The following is a 15867-nucleotide window of genomic DNA, read 5'->3' as shown; positions in this document are numbered from 1 at the left end:
ATTGCCATTTAGTTTGTATATAGAGGTTTTACTTTATGGATAGACCAATGGGAAAAGGAGAACTGGCTAGTGCTGTATTGGTCACTGTGGAGACAACAAATGTGGAAATATATAACAGAGATCAACAGGAATCTGAACCCTTGGTTGTTTTCTATGTGGTATCTTGTAGCCCATTAAGTTCCCCTGTAAATCAATAAGCAGATGCCCTTGGGTATTCTTGGAAGACACCCACTGGATCGATATAAAGTCTGATCATAGGGGAACAAATATAGGTTGGGAAATGGCTAAGGCTGATGACATTATTATGACATATTTTTATATTTTGCATGCTATTTAAATGTGTGAGTCCTGTTCCCAATTAAGGCCTCTTTAGAAGAATTTTAATCCAGCAACATAGCTTTCTAGGTCTTTGTGATCTTACTGGAATGCAGACATATCCTTAGTACATTTAATAACTTTAGTCCTTCTTAATGAAATTCTTTAGTACATATCTTTAATTACAGACAAAGATGGCTAATTGAGGAGCAGACAAAGTGGTGAATCAAAGACAGATTTGACAGAATGAGTCAGAGATAGGACATGCCCAACTCTCAGGAGAAAAACTATTTGAGAGCAGTACAGGGAGAGTCAGTCCTCTGAGAGTCAGTACAGTGAGTGCAGCGCAGTGGAGCTGAGTTCATTCATGAGTTTATGCAGGTCAGCAGAGGCAGTTGAAGCCAGAGAATCAGAAGGATCCAGAAGATTAGAATAAAATTGCCAGAGTTAGTTTGAGATCAAACAGAACAATTCAGTGAGAATCTGAGAGAACCCAGATTGAATCAGTCAGCTTAGAGAGAAGTTTGAGACAGAACAGCTGAGTTGAACCAGCCAGCCAGAGTTCAGAAAGAACTAGAAAGGGTGAGCATATTCAACAGTAAGCCTACAAGATGACAATTATATCAGGTGAATAAAAGATACTTTTACAACTGGTACAATTTGATTGTACAGAGGCTAGAAGTTTCTAGGTCTAGGCCTAGGGATTGTACAGAGAAGAAATGCTCTGGCCTCAACCCAAGCCACATAGTCACACAGTTTGGGAATGGCTCTCATTTCATTCTTTCATCTGTAGAAATAAAAACAACACTTACAGGCCTTGAAAAATGGGTGTCCTGACAGGATATGTACATAAATCAACCTGTCCCATGAGAGATTGGCAGATAGCCCTCAGAGGACCCATGCCTGTCAGTGAGGGATGAAATTATACTCTCACTCATGTAGATACTGCTACAAATCTCTTACATGTACATCCCAATTTCGTGGGAGGCTAGTGTGTCTAGCCACCACACACTCTCTTGAACTTAAATCACCACATGAAAGAACACACAACACAATAACCTCTGATCCAATCAATAAGATATAATTTGCTCATCTAGACATACAAAGCCCTAAACATATCCATCCCTTAAGAATATTCATAACAACCTGTAAATGTGCAGAGAGGAATCTTAACATCTGCCTCCATGTTCTTTTGGCTGCTCCGCTCTCTCATCTTCTCCTTCACTCCTGTCTCCTCTCCTTCTCTAAAACTTTTCTCCCACCCATCCTTCCTTCTCATCCAATGACAGGCTTCGTTCTATCCTATACCTGCCTTCACTGTATAATGACATCATCCTACATACCCTGAGATGATGAGGTTATTGAATGAAAATCCAGGATCAGGGGTTTGTTACTTCCTCAGGGATTGTTGGCCACACAAGACCCTGAGGCCTGACAAACCATAAAGTCTATTGCCACTGCTATTGATTTTATGCCAGAACCTGATAGTAAGACCCTTTTACTGAAGATACCACACTTTGACTGCAGAATATGGAAAAATTAAGCTGGGAATGAACTAGAAATTCATGCCCTGCTGGTTGGCTTTCATAATTCCTGAAGGGGCCATTGTAGGCTCCTGGTGGAGAATTGTCACTCATTATTATTGCTTGACTATGGACTCTGTGTGCAGAAATACTAACATGCCAGGTTGGATATGCCTGTTTGTGACATAGTGGCTCAGCTATTATGCATGGGTCAGACGGACAGCTTTCTGATGGGATTTAAGGTCCACTCCACAAGAGGGAATTCACACCAGGTATAAGCCAGGACAAAAGGTCCCATACAGGGAGCAATGTCTTTCCTAGATGAACCAGTGATCCACCAGTCAAACTACCTTCAAAACACTTGTGTTTATATGTGTAGATCTCTATTGCTGTCAGCCTCAACTCATAATCACTGATGAAACTCCTGAAAACAAGTGACTGCACTTGTAACCTGATTCTTAGCCATATGTAGGTATCTGTAGTCAGTTCCTTCCAACGCTCAGGGATCACTGAGGAAGAGAGGAGTCACAGAATATAAGAGAAGAAAGGGTGGAGTATTATTGTATAGCAGTTTCTTCCAAAATTGAAACATTCCTTTCTGCAAGGAAGTTTTTTAAGATGGGAGGTAAATAACTCAAAATAGCTTTAGGAAGTCCCTGAAACTCACCAGATTTACTAGGCTTCCTTCCCAAGGGTACACAATAAAGACCATTGAGAGTCATTCTCAGAGAAGCCAAATTGCAAAGAAGAGCCTGTCTGTCAGTGTGAGACGCAAATATGCCTTCTGTGTGGACATTCCCACAGGTGCAAGTTGCAAAGGGGACTCAGGCCAGACCTGCTGTCTAAAGAACCAGAAACCAGCCGAGCTGCCTGGAAGTCGTTTAGGTCAATAGAGTCCCTTGGAAAGAATACGCTCCATTCTTTTGAGTGGCCTGTAGACTGTGCACTGTATTCTATGTTTTTAACTTTTATGAGCTGTCACCTGTGTTGGGATGGGATTTGCTGATGCAGCTGCCTTTGAGTCATTTCTGCCTCTGTTGGTAACCCCAATAAAACTCATTGGTTCACCAAATTTGATTTTGGTGGTATCATACTTTGATCTCTTGTTCCCTATGTGGAGTGAATAGGTGTGTGTGTGTGTGTGTGTGTGTGTGTGTGTGTGTGTGTGTGTGTGTGTGTGTCCATAGGAAAGGTTTGTTCCATGACAGCTTGTGATGGCTAGTCTTCATTGTTAACTTGGCTGGGTTTGTAATGACCTACAAGGCACATTTCTGAGTGTGTCTATGAGGGTGTTTCCAAAGAGATTTCCAAAAACAGGAAAGACCTAGCCTGAATATAGGTGGCACTGTTCCATGGCTAGGATCCTGGACTGAATTCAAAGGGAAAAATGGCAACCTTCTCTTCGCTTTCCAGTGTTTACAGATGTGAGGATTCCAGCTGCCCTTAGCTCTGCTGGCCTGTCTGGACATCACTGTACCATCTTAAACCTAGAGCCAGAAGAAAACCTCATTCCCTCAAATTGCTTTTGTGTGTTTTTGGTTGGAATTTGTTCTTCTTGTTGTTACAGCAACAAGGAATGTAACGAATTTAGTAATGATGTAACACCTGTCCATTTTGCCTACAAGGGATATACATTCTCTTTTATGGCTAAATAACAAATACTGTTGGGTAGATTTCTCCATTCTTTAGTCCATCTTATTTATCCATGTCAGTTACATAAACACTATATATTCTTGACTATTATAGGTATATGATGTGACTTGAAGTTGATAGAATGATTTTTCCATCTTTGTTTCCTAGAACATCTTTGCTTAGAGACCTTAGAATATTCTTACCTATAAAAAGATCTTGCTGTGATTGTATATGAATTGTGTTAAATTTGTTATCAACTTGGGAAGAACCATGTTGAATTTTCCAGTCAATGAGTGGGACAAACTCTTCACTTAACTAGAAGTTTTTTCATGTATTTGACCAGCACTCTGTTGACTTCAGTATAGCTGCACATCTATGTTAGATAAATACCTAACTCCTCTCTTTTCAGTAACTGTTGTTCATATTATATGCAAAGTCCTCATCGTTGATGGATCATTTGCTACCATATGGCAATATAATCAATTTTGGCTTTTATCTTGTACAAACTTGAAATTATACACTTGTTTGTCCTACAAAATATTTCTGTAGATTCCTTGGCATCTTCTATGTAGAAATTCACATAACTTACAGACAAAAATAATTTTTTTCTAATTTAATGCCTTTTGTTTTTCTTGCCTGACTGCCCTGGTAGAACTTCCAACACTATGTTAATTAAGAGGTGAAAGTGGACATTCTTGGCTTGTTCCTGGTTTTTGGAAGAAGGCCTTTGGCTGTTTACTGTTAAGTAGAATGTTTGGTAAATGTTCTTTATAAAGTTTTGAAAGTTCCTCTTTCTTTCTCTGAGAGTTTTTATCATGAAAATATGATGAAAATATTTCTCTGTTGTTGACGTTCCTTCTACTGTTATTGTGTCAGGATCTGATAGGATACAAGGGATTTTATAATTATTTTGTATTTGTTAAAGATTGGTTTGTAAACTGTGATGCCATCAATTTTGGAGAAGGTTTCATGAGCTGCTGTAAGGGGTATGCATTCTTTCTGCTGGGTAGTATGTGACACACACACACACACACACACACACACACACACACACACACACACACACGCACCCCTCCAATTGATCTATGGTATAATTTATCTGAAACATCGTAGCTTTAGTTTGGAAGAGCTTCCTAAATGTGAGAGTGAAGTAGTGAACTCTTTCTTTTGTTGTGCCAGCACCTATATGACTTTTATGTTGTATAGTGTTTCTTTCATGAAAATGTGGCTCCAAAATTTGGTGCATTAATGTTTATAGTTGTTATATCTTTTTTTTTTTGGTTCTTTTTTTCGGAGCTGGAGACTGAACCCAGGGCCTTGCGCTTCCTAGGCAAGTGCTCTACCACTGAGCTAAATCCCCAACCCCTGTTATATCTTTTTGATGGATTATTCCTTTTAGGAACATATAGTGGCTTTTTTACCTTTACACATTATTAGGTGTATATTTTATTGGGTATAAGCATAACTATGCCTGGACTGGAGAGAGAGCTCAGTGGTTAAGAGCACTGACTGTGTCGATTGTTGTCTTTATGCAGGTGAAAAAGGCAGGCACAAGATAAGGCAAGGCCTGTGATTACACAGTGAAAATGTAAGGCAGGTACAGAGTTTTGAAGAGAAAGAGAAAGAGAAGGAGAAAGAGAAAGAGAAACAGATAGAGGAAGAGAAAGAGAAAGAGAAAGAGAAAGAGAAAAACCAAGTTGGAGGCAGAGAAGGATGACCCAGATCTGCATGGCCTTAAATGGGCACAGGTAGTTATGAATAGTTCATAAGGGATGGATTTTTATAGGATAATTTGTCTTATCTAGGTGGGCAGTTTATATCATTATTAATTGGTTGTGTCTATTGTGCAGACATTTTGTGGAGTTTGAATTTACTGATATAAATCTGATTGTTAAATTAGAAGCTTATTGAATTTTGATTTTAACAGGTTACTGGGAGTTATGACTATAACCATGGGGGGTGGATGCTGGGAATGTGAACGGCAAGAGGGCCACAAAATAGGTGGTTTCTGTATGAAACTGGCCTGCTGGCTACCCCCTTTGGGAACTAGATGGATGGCGAGATTGCTGCAGGGCTCAGAGAGTAGCTGGTGGCAGCGTGGGATGGAGATTGGAAGCTTGGTAAGTTGGGGGAGATGATTTGCTGATTAAGATGAAGGTATCCCGCAGATGCCATGTGGCCCACCAGAGCCGGCACCAGCTTGGGATGGTAGATTTATTTGTTAATATTTACAGCTACATGACTGTTCTTCCAGAGGTCCTGAGTTCAAATCCCAGTAACCACATGGTGGCTCACAAACATCTGTAATGAGATCTGATGCCCTCTTCCGGTGTGTCTGAAGACAGCTACAGTGTACACATATATAATAAATAAATAAATAACTCTTTTAAAATAAAAGAATAACTGTGTCTGCTTGTTTATGGCTTCTGTTTGGTTGATAGTTTGATCTCTACCTTTTGATGGTCAGGCTTTGAATGTCTTTGTTAGCGAAATACATTTCTTGCAGAAAGCAGATAGTTCTTATTTTTTTAAATCCAGTTGGTTATTTGAAGGTTTTTTTTTTTAAAGCAGTAAGTTAAGCCCATTTATAGTAAACATTATTATTGAAAGGGGTTTTCTGTTTCCTAAGAAATTGTTGTGTGATGTTCTCACTTGTTAAATTATTGGTGTTCCTTTTATCCTTTCTTTTCATGGAATATATGCTGTCATATATTCTTGTGGAGGAAACTTTTTCCTTCCCTGCATAATATTTCTAATAAACTCTACAGGGCTTTTGCTTGGTTGTCAAGAAATTTCTTAATTTGTGGTTGTTTTAAAATATTGTTATCTTTTTGTCAGTTTGAAAGGCAACTTTGCTGGGTACCACACTCTTGTCTTGCAGCTTCATTTCAGAGCCCGAGATCCATTGTTCCATGCTTTTCTGTCTCTTAAAGTCCCTATGAAAGGCTTGCGGTCATTCTGATACTTGTGCCTTTGTATGAGTCGATGTTTTTTCTGTTCCACTTTACGTATTGTATCTGTGACATCTTGACGATTATAAAAGTTCCCTGGTAAAGTCTACTCGAAGCTTAAATGCTTCTTATGTTTGCACACTGACTTCTGTCTCTGGGCTTGGGAACTTTTCTGTCACAATTTCACTGAAGTCCATGTATTATTGTCTCTAATTTGTCCTTTATCTATAAAATTTATACTTTTGCATTATCTTGCCTATTGACGATGTTTTCTGATGTGACTTTTTATTTGGTAGACCATTTTTTTCATTTTCATTATTTCCATCTGATTCTATTTTTGTTGTTATAATTTCATTTTCCTTGAATTTTGAACTTTTCTCTTCAAACTTACTAGTTGTTTCATTTACATAGTGACTATCTTATTAAGACTTGGACAGATTTCCTTAGTTCTTATATCTGCTTGAATCATTTATATGGTTATCTTTTAAAGAGTAAGATTCTGAATTCTTAGACATTTCAACAATCTCTGTGGTTTTGGGTTCCACTCTAGGAACGTTGGGACGGGGCTGTGTTCAGATGTGCTGTGTTTCTTTGTCATGCTTTACACACTCATCCCGTTTGAGCTTCCCCTTCTTCCAACTCTCCATGGTGGTTTCATTTTTCTGTGTCTGCTTAGAGGGCTGTCTGCACCAAGCTCAGCTGTGGAGATGACAGAGCTTGGTCTTGATTTCCAGCTGAGTTTGCTAAGGTGTTCTGGTCTTCAGGGTCACGATCAAGTCACAGTGATCACCACGGCAAGAAGATGGAGTAAAAACTTCAGTCCTACAGTGGACTCTGACATCTCTGGAATCAGAACTGTAGCCCATAGTGGCCTCTGGAGCCACTGGAACACAAACTCAGATCCAGAGCTGAACTGGAGTCAGAACCCTGGTCCTACACTAACTCCTGGGGCCACTGAAATCCTGAGGTAAACTAAGAGACTACTAGAGTCAAAATGACCTATTTTATACTGGTGTTTTGCAGCACTTTGTGATATGCAATTAAATTGTCCGTTTTTCTACACTGCCAAGTTTATGTGTATGGAATTATTCATTTTTATTATCCTTTTGATATCTATTGTGGCTATAATATGGCTATTTCATCCCTACTTTTTGGTAATTTGTCTTGATTTCTTTCTTTGTCTTGCTAGATGTTGTAGCTACTTCTTTATTGCTATGATACAATACTCTGACAAAACAACTTAAAGAATACAGAATTTATTTTGGTGTCACAGTTTCAGGGAATAATGGTGGAGGAGGGCCTGGTACCAGGAGCTCGAGGCAGCTGGTCACAGAGCATCCGCAGTCAGGAAGCAGAGGGAGGTGAATGCTAGTCCTCAGGCAACTTTCTCATTATTTACTGTCTGTGATTCTAGCTTCAAGAAGGGTGCCATACTTGAGCAAACTGGTCAAGATGCTCTTCCACAGGCATGGCTAGAGGCCTACCCTCAGCTGAGTCCAGATTTTGCCAAGTTGACAATTGAGAATAAGCACCATACTAGGATTTGTCATTTTTCCTTGTTTCATTGATTTTCTCTAGTAATTTTCTGTATTCCATTACACAATGATTTTTGTTACTTTGCTGCTGCTTGCCTTGATATTTACTTGTATCCTCACTTTGCTCACTGTTTGTAGGTCCTGTTGTTTAGAGACTTTCTTTCTTTAATAGTCATGAATTACTTTAATTTTTCCTTTTAGTATCGACGTAGCCACGCCCCACAAATTTTGAGATGTTCTACTTTTATTTGCATATGGCTCAAGGTAATCTTTAAAATTTTCTCTTGAAATTCCTTCTTTAACCTATGGATTATTTAGAACTGTGCTTAATTTTCCAATTTTTTAGAAATCTTCCTATTGTCTCTGATCAGTTTCTAGATGGGTTTCATTATGGTAAAATGACACAGTCTGACAATATTGTATCAATCACTTTACATTGGTTGTCAATGGTGATTATTTTTGACCTAGGCATTTTTAGTACACACCCCATAGGCACTTGAAAGAATATATATTCTGCTGTTTTTAGGGGATTGTTTACTGCATTTTGTTCTGTAATGTTGAGCTCCTTTATATTCTTGCTGATTTTCTTTTTAATTGTTCTCTTTTATGTGGGTTATTTAAAATGCTAAATTGATAATATTAATAGCGAGTTGACTTTACAAAATGTCTTTCAGTTGTCAAGTATCCTAAGGTTTTTGTTGTATTGCATTATTAAGCCTCCCCAGCAGCTCTGCATGTTAGACAACACTATTATCTGCATGTTGGTAAGCCTCAGACATGTTAAATAACTTTCTACCTGGGTTGCATAACCCAGGTCAGGTTGCACCTAACACTCCTTGTAATCTTCTGCTCTAGCAGAGCAGAGGGTTGATTTAAGTTTTCTTGTAGTCCACATTTGAGTAAAGATTCAAAGGTTGCATGGGTGGCTGCTAGGTAAATCACACTAAGGTGTGAAAGATGGTCTTAAATGTGAGCCTCATTGATGCCTCTCTCTCAGGACTCAGAACTTGTATGTAATCTCTTTCTCTTGGTATGGCTTTGACTTTGTGTCTCCCTCTTCTAGTGGACAGAATTTGGCAACCTGTCCCTTTTGAGATTTGACTTTGAAGTGACTCATTTCTATTTCGGGCCTCCTTTTTCTTCCCCTTTCTCCCATTTACTCTGGGAGAAACCAGGTCTATGTTCCAAGCTACCTTAGGGAGAGAGACCCATGTGGTAAGGAACTGGTATTTAGAGTTGACAAACAAAGAGGGATGTAATCCTCAATAGCTAAGAATGAATTAGGAAGCACAGTTCTCTCTTACTCCACACATTTTCATGGCTGCATCCCCAAGTGCAGTTCTGTGCAGGTCCTAAGTCAGAGGCATTCAGCTGAGCTCACTTGGGTTGCTGACCCACAGAAATGGAGAAATCAATGACTATTGTTCTACCATATTGAGTTTTAGGAAAATGTATTGAAGAAAGGGAAACAGCAATAGCAGGAAGCCAGACTTTTGGAACCCCTGACAGATTTTGGTAAAATATGAGAAAAGAGGACTTATTCAGCATCCTGAATGTGTTTCTGGGAAGAAATCATTTACAAGGTTCTCCCGAGCCAACAAGGCAAGTGCAGCGGGGACTCTACTTGTATAAGCACAGAGAGGACTATGTATAGCATCTCGAAGTCTCCTGGTAGACAGAGGTTTACAGATGTTTTGAGGGGGACATAGAAATTATATAAATTGAGAGAGATTCAGTCCTGATATTCTATGGGCGAAAGTGGATCTGTGGAGGCTACTGCCTGGATCCCTGTCAGGTGACTCATTCTTCAAACATCAAGGTTTTGTTATTTTCTTTTGGCAGAGTTTCATGTAGCTCAGGCTGGCCTTGAACTCCCAGACCACCTACCTCTGCATCTCGAGTGCTGGGATTACAGGCATGCACCACCAGGCCTGTCACCACGGATTTAACAAGAGGAGAGAATTAGTGCAGAAGAGATGATGTACATAGTCATGCTTGGGAGCTTTAATCTATTTAAATCTTTGACAACCTTGTGTCTCCTGCCCCCAAACCAGTATCAATGGGATTGGGAGTTTCAAAGGCAGAGGACAATATTTTGCTTTAATTGAGCATCTTTTATAAATATTACTTGTTCTAGTCACTGCCATCCTATGCCATTGTGCCTCTGTGGCCCCGTTTCTCCTGAGAAGACACTAGGTGGATGATTTCTAGAGCTTCTCTTGTCTGCTTCTGACTGTTTCAAATGCAGAAAGTTCTGGGTGGAGGGGAGATGGCAGCAGTAACCAGAGAAAGCAAGGAGGGGAGGTGGTCTGTGTGAAAGAGGGAGAAGCATTTTCCTGATCTTTTTTGTGGAGCTGGATCCTGACCTTGAATGATGCTTATTGCTCCCTTTTTCTTTCCTTTTCTTGTTTGGCTTAATGGTGCTATGGATTGAGCCCAGGGCTGTACACAAGCCAGGCAAGTGAGCTTTATCAGCCAGACTGATATTTTTTGTTTTTGTTCCAAAATCAACTGTACTCAGTTGACAGTAGCCACACCGTATCTTTTTCTGTGGCGACTGAACCCAGGTTTCAGGATATATAGGTTTATTTGTGTTTGTTCTGCATGAAATCTAAATGGTATATTCATATTTTTTGAGGTCACAGCCTGAACCTTTACACATCATTAACATGGGATTCTTGATGTTCTCATTCATTAACAACTCTTTACCTCTATTTTTTCTCACGTGGAGGAGGTTTATTGGGATGTGGAGACAAAGGGGGGATAAGAGAGAGAGAAAAGAGAGAAGAAAGAGAGAGCAACTCTTTATCTCTTAAGTGCTATGTGCTATCCTACATGCTGAGCTTGTGTCAGGAGATAGGTCTCTGGCCTCGGAATACTACTGATGGGAGCCACAGAGGAAGGGAAGAAAATGGATGTTGCTGAGAGGGGCTGGCAGTTTTTAGGGTTGAGATACAACTGTAGTTGAAATGTTTTGGATAAATATATATATAGTATTTATTATATATGTGTGTGTCTATGCATATATGCATTATATATACATATATATATATATATATATATATATATATATATATATATATATTTCCTTCCATAATATACAGGACCATATTTTGTGAACAAGAGATATTTCATACTTAACCATTTTTTCTTTTTCCTTTCTGTCCCTAAATTTGAAACATCAAATATTCTGTTGTTAAAGTAACATACAGAGTATTTGATATATTAATAGAGTTAACAATTTCTTGTTCGTGTTTGCATTTGTTTTTCATGGGGTCAAATGGTGTTTAAAGGAACGTGGATTGTTCAATAATTTGAAGATGAAAAGTTAGTAGTGTTCGTTTTGTGATTTTATGAAATTTCTTTTGAAATTTGGTAATGGTGGAGAGGAATGTGTTGAAAAGTCAGTGCATTTTGACACTTCTGAAACATGAGTGTTCTTGGGTTTCATTGCTGTGAAGAGACACCATGACCAAGGCAACTCTTACAGAGAACATCATTTAATTGGGGCTGGCTTACAGGGTCAGAGATCCAGTCCATTAACATTATGGTGGGAAGCATGGCAGCATCCAGTCATGGCGCTGGAGGAGCCAAGAGTTCTACGTCTTGTTTCGAAGGAAAACAGAAGACTATCTTCCAGGCAGCTAGGAGGAGGGCCTCAAAGCCCACCCCCACAGTGGCACACTTCCTCCAAGAAGGCCACACCCACTACAAGGTCACACCTCCTAAGAGTGCCACTCCTTAGGCCACGCACATTCAAACCACCACTGGAATATATTCTAGAATGCCTATAGGAGTCCTCAAAGTCACATAATTTCCACATAAAACAGTGAAATATGACAGAAGCACAGTTGAATGGCCTTTGTTTCCTCAACAGCTTCCTGTGAGTACAACTAGCAAACTTCCATTTCTTCAGGCTCCTTCTCTTTTGTGACCATTAATGTGTTTTCTCTTAAAAACTTTCCCTACCCCCGCAAAAATAAAAACCTTTATAAGTCAGGATTTAAGAAAGCCCCAAACAATAAAACTCACTAGGAATGCTGGCTTGCTCAGGAAGGGACCTCAGTGGAATCAGGATTCAAAACAAAGCATTTGGAAATGAGAAATTCTTATGAGACACTAGCTGTCGACATCACCTTAAAAAGAAGACTGACATGGAGAACGTTCAGTGACAGGTACTGGAATCTCTTGTTCTCCAAACTGTGAGTTTACACAGGAGGGAACAATCGGCCATTTCTTCACCTCTTTGCTGGTACACCATAGTGAGCTCATTTTAAAATGAGCGAGAACTTTCTGAGCTGAATGTGATAGGACAGTTGCTGCAGACCTGCACAAGTTATATTTTCAGACTTTCACTGTTCTTCTGTTGCTAAGGCTCACTCCTAATTTGCCTCAAATTCAAAGATGCTCTGAACCTCACTTTTTAGTCTCTCTCTCTCTCTCTCTCTCTCTCTCTCTCTCTCTCTCTCTCTCTCTCGATGGAGTATCATGTATCTTCCACTGGCCTTGAACACTCTACATTGCAGAGGATGGCCTCGAACTTCTGACCCTCTTGCCTAAATCTCCTATGTGCTAGGTTTGTAGCTGTGTATTACCATACCCAGGTTATGTGGCTTTGGGGTCAGATCCAAGGTTCAGTGTGTGCTAGGTACAGGCACTCTCTTAACTGAGTCTCACCCCAGCACCTTCCTACCCTGGCTTCTTTTTAATGGGGGCAGATGATTCTACCTAGGAGGACAGAGGTGAACGTAAGTTCATCCAGGACCTTGGAGGGCTTCATAAGCAGGAAAGCAGCCCATAGAACCAAGGTATTATTGTCATTCAATTAGGTATCTCTGTGTTAGAATCCCCACTTTGTTCCTTGAACAGAATTAAAACAGGGATTTCCTGACTGGTTGGAGCTGACAGTCTGAAAAGGGTTTAACTTACTTCTTTAACAAACCACTGACAAAAGGCAGGACCGATCCATTCTCTTGCATGAATGCCGCAGTCTATCCAGACAGCTCTTTTGTAGACTTGTGATTTTCTGCCCAGCTGAAAACAAGAGGATTCATCGTCACCAACCCAGGCTTTTATGTTTGGATCTATTGACCAGCATAATTTAATAAGGGTTTGGCACAATTCTTCACTATGGTTTTGTTTAGTAGGTAACACATTTATAAGATAAAGAGATTTCCTATCTTCTTTGAAAGTCCAGACTTGCTTATGCAGAAACAAATTTATTGCCTCAATACAATCAAAGAACTAAAAACACAGAAGGGGAAGGGCAATTCCTAAAGTAGTACAGTGGCTCTGTGTTAGTATCATAATGACTATTAAGTAAAAAAGCAAATCCCTCCCCCAACCCTGCTTTCTTCTCTTTCCCTCTTTACTGTGCCTACCCCAAGGAAACTGAATGTTTTAGGGGCTAGTTCTTGAAGCATATACTTTATAGACAAATTACAGTTAAATATCACAAAATAGAAACATGAAACTTCATCTGTGAAACCAAGGGGCTAATTACAAATACCTCTGACTATGTCAATATTACTTTAAACCCAGTTTCTAGCCCAGGCATTAGTAGGTAGCACTTGGCAGTATATTCTCAAGGGCTCTTGCTTTCATTCCCTCATTAATTCACTTGACTAAAGTGTCAGGAAGTGCCTCTCTGTCAGATATCAGGCTTAGCTCTGGAGATTTAGAGATGAACAGATACACGATGTCCGTGCTAGTGAGAAGGGCGGATGTGTGAACAATCTAACCAGCTTCATGACCCGGATGTCCATAAATTACTGTCGGGATATGACATGATTCTCAAATTCTCTTGGGGAATAAAAGCATGCTTGAATATTTAATCAAGACTGGAAGTTTGCTTGGAAAGCAAATAAAGCTGGAAGGAATCTTAGGACATTCCTTGGTAGCAGGGATAAAGCCACACCGAATATTCTATGATCTCTCTTCTTCCTTCTTTCCTCTTCCTCCATCCCTTCCTCCTCTCCCCATAAGTATGTGCTTGCTTTACAAGTTCACACTGACCGCAGTGTGAAGGATAGGTTAGAGGATAAGTTCACATAACAGCACTGTGGAGGATGAGTTCACACTGACAGCACAGTGGAGGAGGGGTTCACACAGACAGCAGTGTGAAGGGTGAGTTCACACTGACAGCACAGTGGAGGATGAACTCACACTGACAGCACAGTGGAGGAGGGGTTCACACAGACAGCAGTGTGAAGGGTGAGTTCACACTGACAGCACAGTGGAGGATGAACTCACACTGGTGGCTAGCAGTATGGAGGATGGGTTATAGGATGAGTGGGTCAAGGATTGGTACTGATGTAGAAGTTCAGCATTGAGGTCACTGTTGAAATAGTCCAGGGAGGACAGATTCAGAGGCAAATTCAGACAATATCCGTGAAGACAGAGAAGAAGGTGAGAGAGCTTTCAATGAACTGTCAATTTTTGGTGGTGAATTGAAAATGAGGGATTACAACAGAAGAGAAATAATGTAGGGAGACATATTTCTAAAACAGAAGGATAGTTGGGCCACGACAGGTCTCAGGAGCTCTTGTGAATATCTAGTTGAATGTGTCCTGCATGAATTTGGATCTCTGCAAACTAGATAGAAAGATCAGGGATGATTTTTGTGGGGCAGACAGGACCATGGGGTTGGAGTTTGTAGGGTGAAAACAGACTTGAGAATAGAGTGAGACTGGCCAGAACCTTTGTCAGGAATAAGGAAAGAGAAGCTGTGAGTGAGCCGGGAGGAAGCGCCAGCCAGTGGGAAACACAACATAGAGCTCAGCACCAAGCCCCAAGAGGAGTTTTAAAGGAGTTCTGGGGAGAAAGCCAGTCAGAGTCTGAAGGGGAGGCAGGGAAAGAGGCATCGAAGCAGGTAAATGTATTAGACGCTTAGCTGAGAGGAAGAGGGGAACTGGAGGGCCAGAATACGTGATTAATGAAGGGAGACAAAGATTAACGTCTTCACATTTATCAAGTTTTGATTGGTTCATCTTAAGTAGTACCAACTCATAAGCAATTTTCATCACAAACTGAGCTTGTCAGGATGAGAATCTTCTGGAACAGTGAAACGTGGATCAATAATCTAAGGCAATTTCCCCTTAGGTTAGCAAGATGATGTTAGACATGAGAATCTGTGGAAGGTAATTTTATTTCCTCCCACACGTCAGAGAGAAGGGGATACATATTTTGTGGTAACATTTTATTCTTTTTACCTGTATAATCAAGAGAGGCCTTCCTTCAAATGATCTTCCAATTGGGAAAACTCGGACGAGGCCAGGTTGAGTTTGGTTCAGATGGTGCATCCAACTCTGAATCTGAAGGCAGATGAGCAAGACACGTCAGAGTTCTCCACGGTACAAGACACGTCAGAGTCCTCCACGGTACAAGACATGTCAGAGTCCTCCACGGTACAAGACACGTCAGAGTCCTCCACAGTACAAGACACGTCAGAGTCCTCCACGGTACAAGACATGTCAGAGTCCTCCACGGTACAAGACACGTCAGAGTCCTCCACGGTACAAGAACTCTTTGAGCGCCTAAGTTGACAAAAGACAACATTGACTCCCAGAAGCCAAAGAACACACAGGGAGTAAAAACAGGCAGAGAAATCCCGCCGCTGTCTGCTCTTACTTTTCTTTAGGATACTTAACTTGGCATTTATTTTCTCTACGCATAGACAGCACTCTAGGTCTTTTTGCCTTACCTCTTAAAAGACACCTTTTACTATCACCGCTGGGATCTTTGTGGGGTGTTGGATGGAGAATCGACTGTGCTCTGGCTTCTTTTTGAAAAATCCCAACTTATTTTCATTTCCCCTCAGATATTAAAGAGGAAAGCAAGACAAAACAAAAGCTACAACAACGACAACAACAACAAAACACACAACAATGTTCCAAATGACTTGAGAGCCCC

General features: G+C 40.3%; 1 protein-coding gene across 2 annotated transcripts in view; it reads right to left on the bottom strand.

The window, feature by feature from the left end:
* The window catches only part of Cpa6 (carboxypeptidase A6), a 371225-nt gene that overhangs the window by 90982 nt on the left and 264376 nt on the right, over positions 1-15867 (bottom strand). For both annotated transcript variants that reach the window (NM_001415862.1, XM_087548617.1), the window contains 2 exon segments: positions 12886-12990; positions 15168-15269. In NM_001415862.1, coding sequence (NP_001402791.1) covers positions 12886-12990; positions 15168-15269 — 207 coding nt within the window.

The sequence above is a fragment of the Rattus norvegicus genome, chromosome 5 (genome assembly GCF_021556685.1).
Source record: "Rattus norvegicus strain SHRSP/BbbUtx chromosome 5, alternate assembly SHRSP_T2T, whole genome shotgun sequence".
Lineage (NCBI taxonomy): Eukaryota > Metazoa > Chordata > Mammalia > Rodentia > Muridae > Rattus > Rattus norvegicus.
This window is presented reverse-complemented; position numbering and strand designations above follow the sequence as displayed.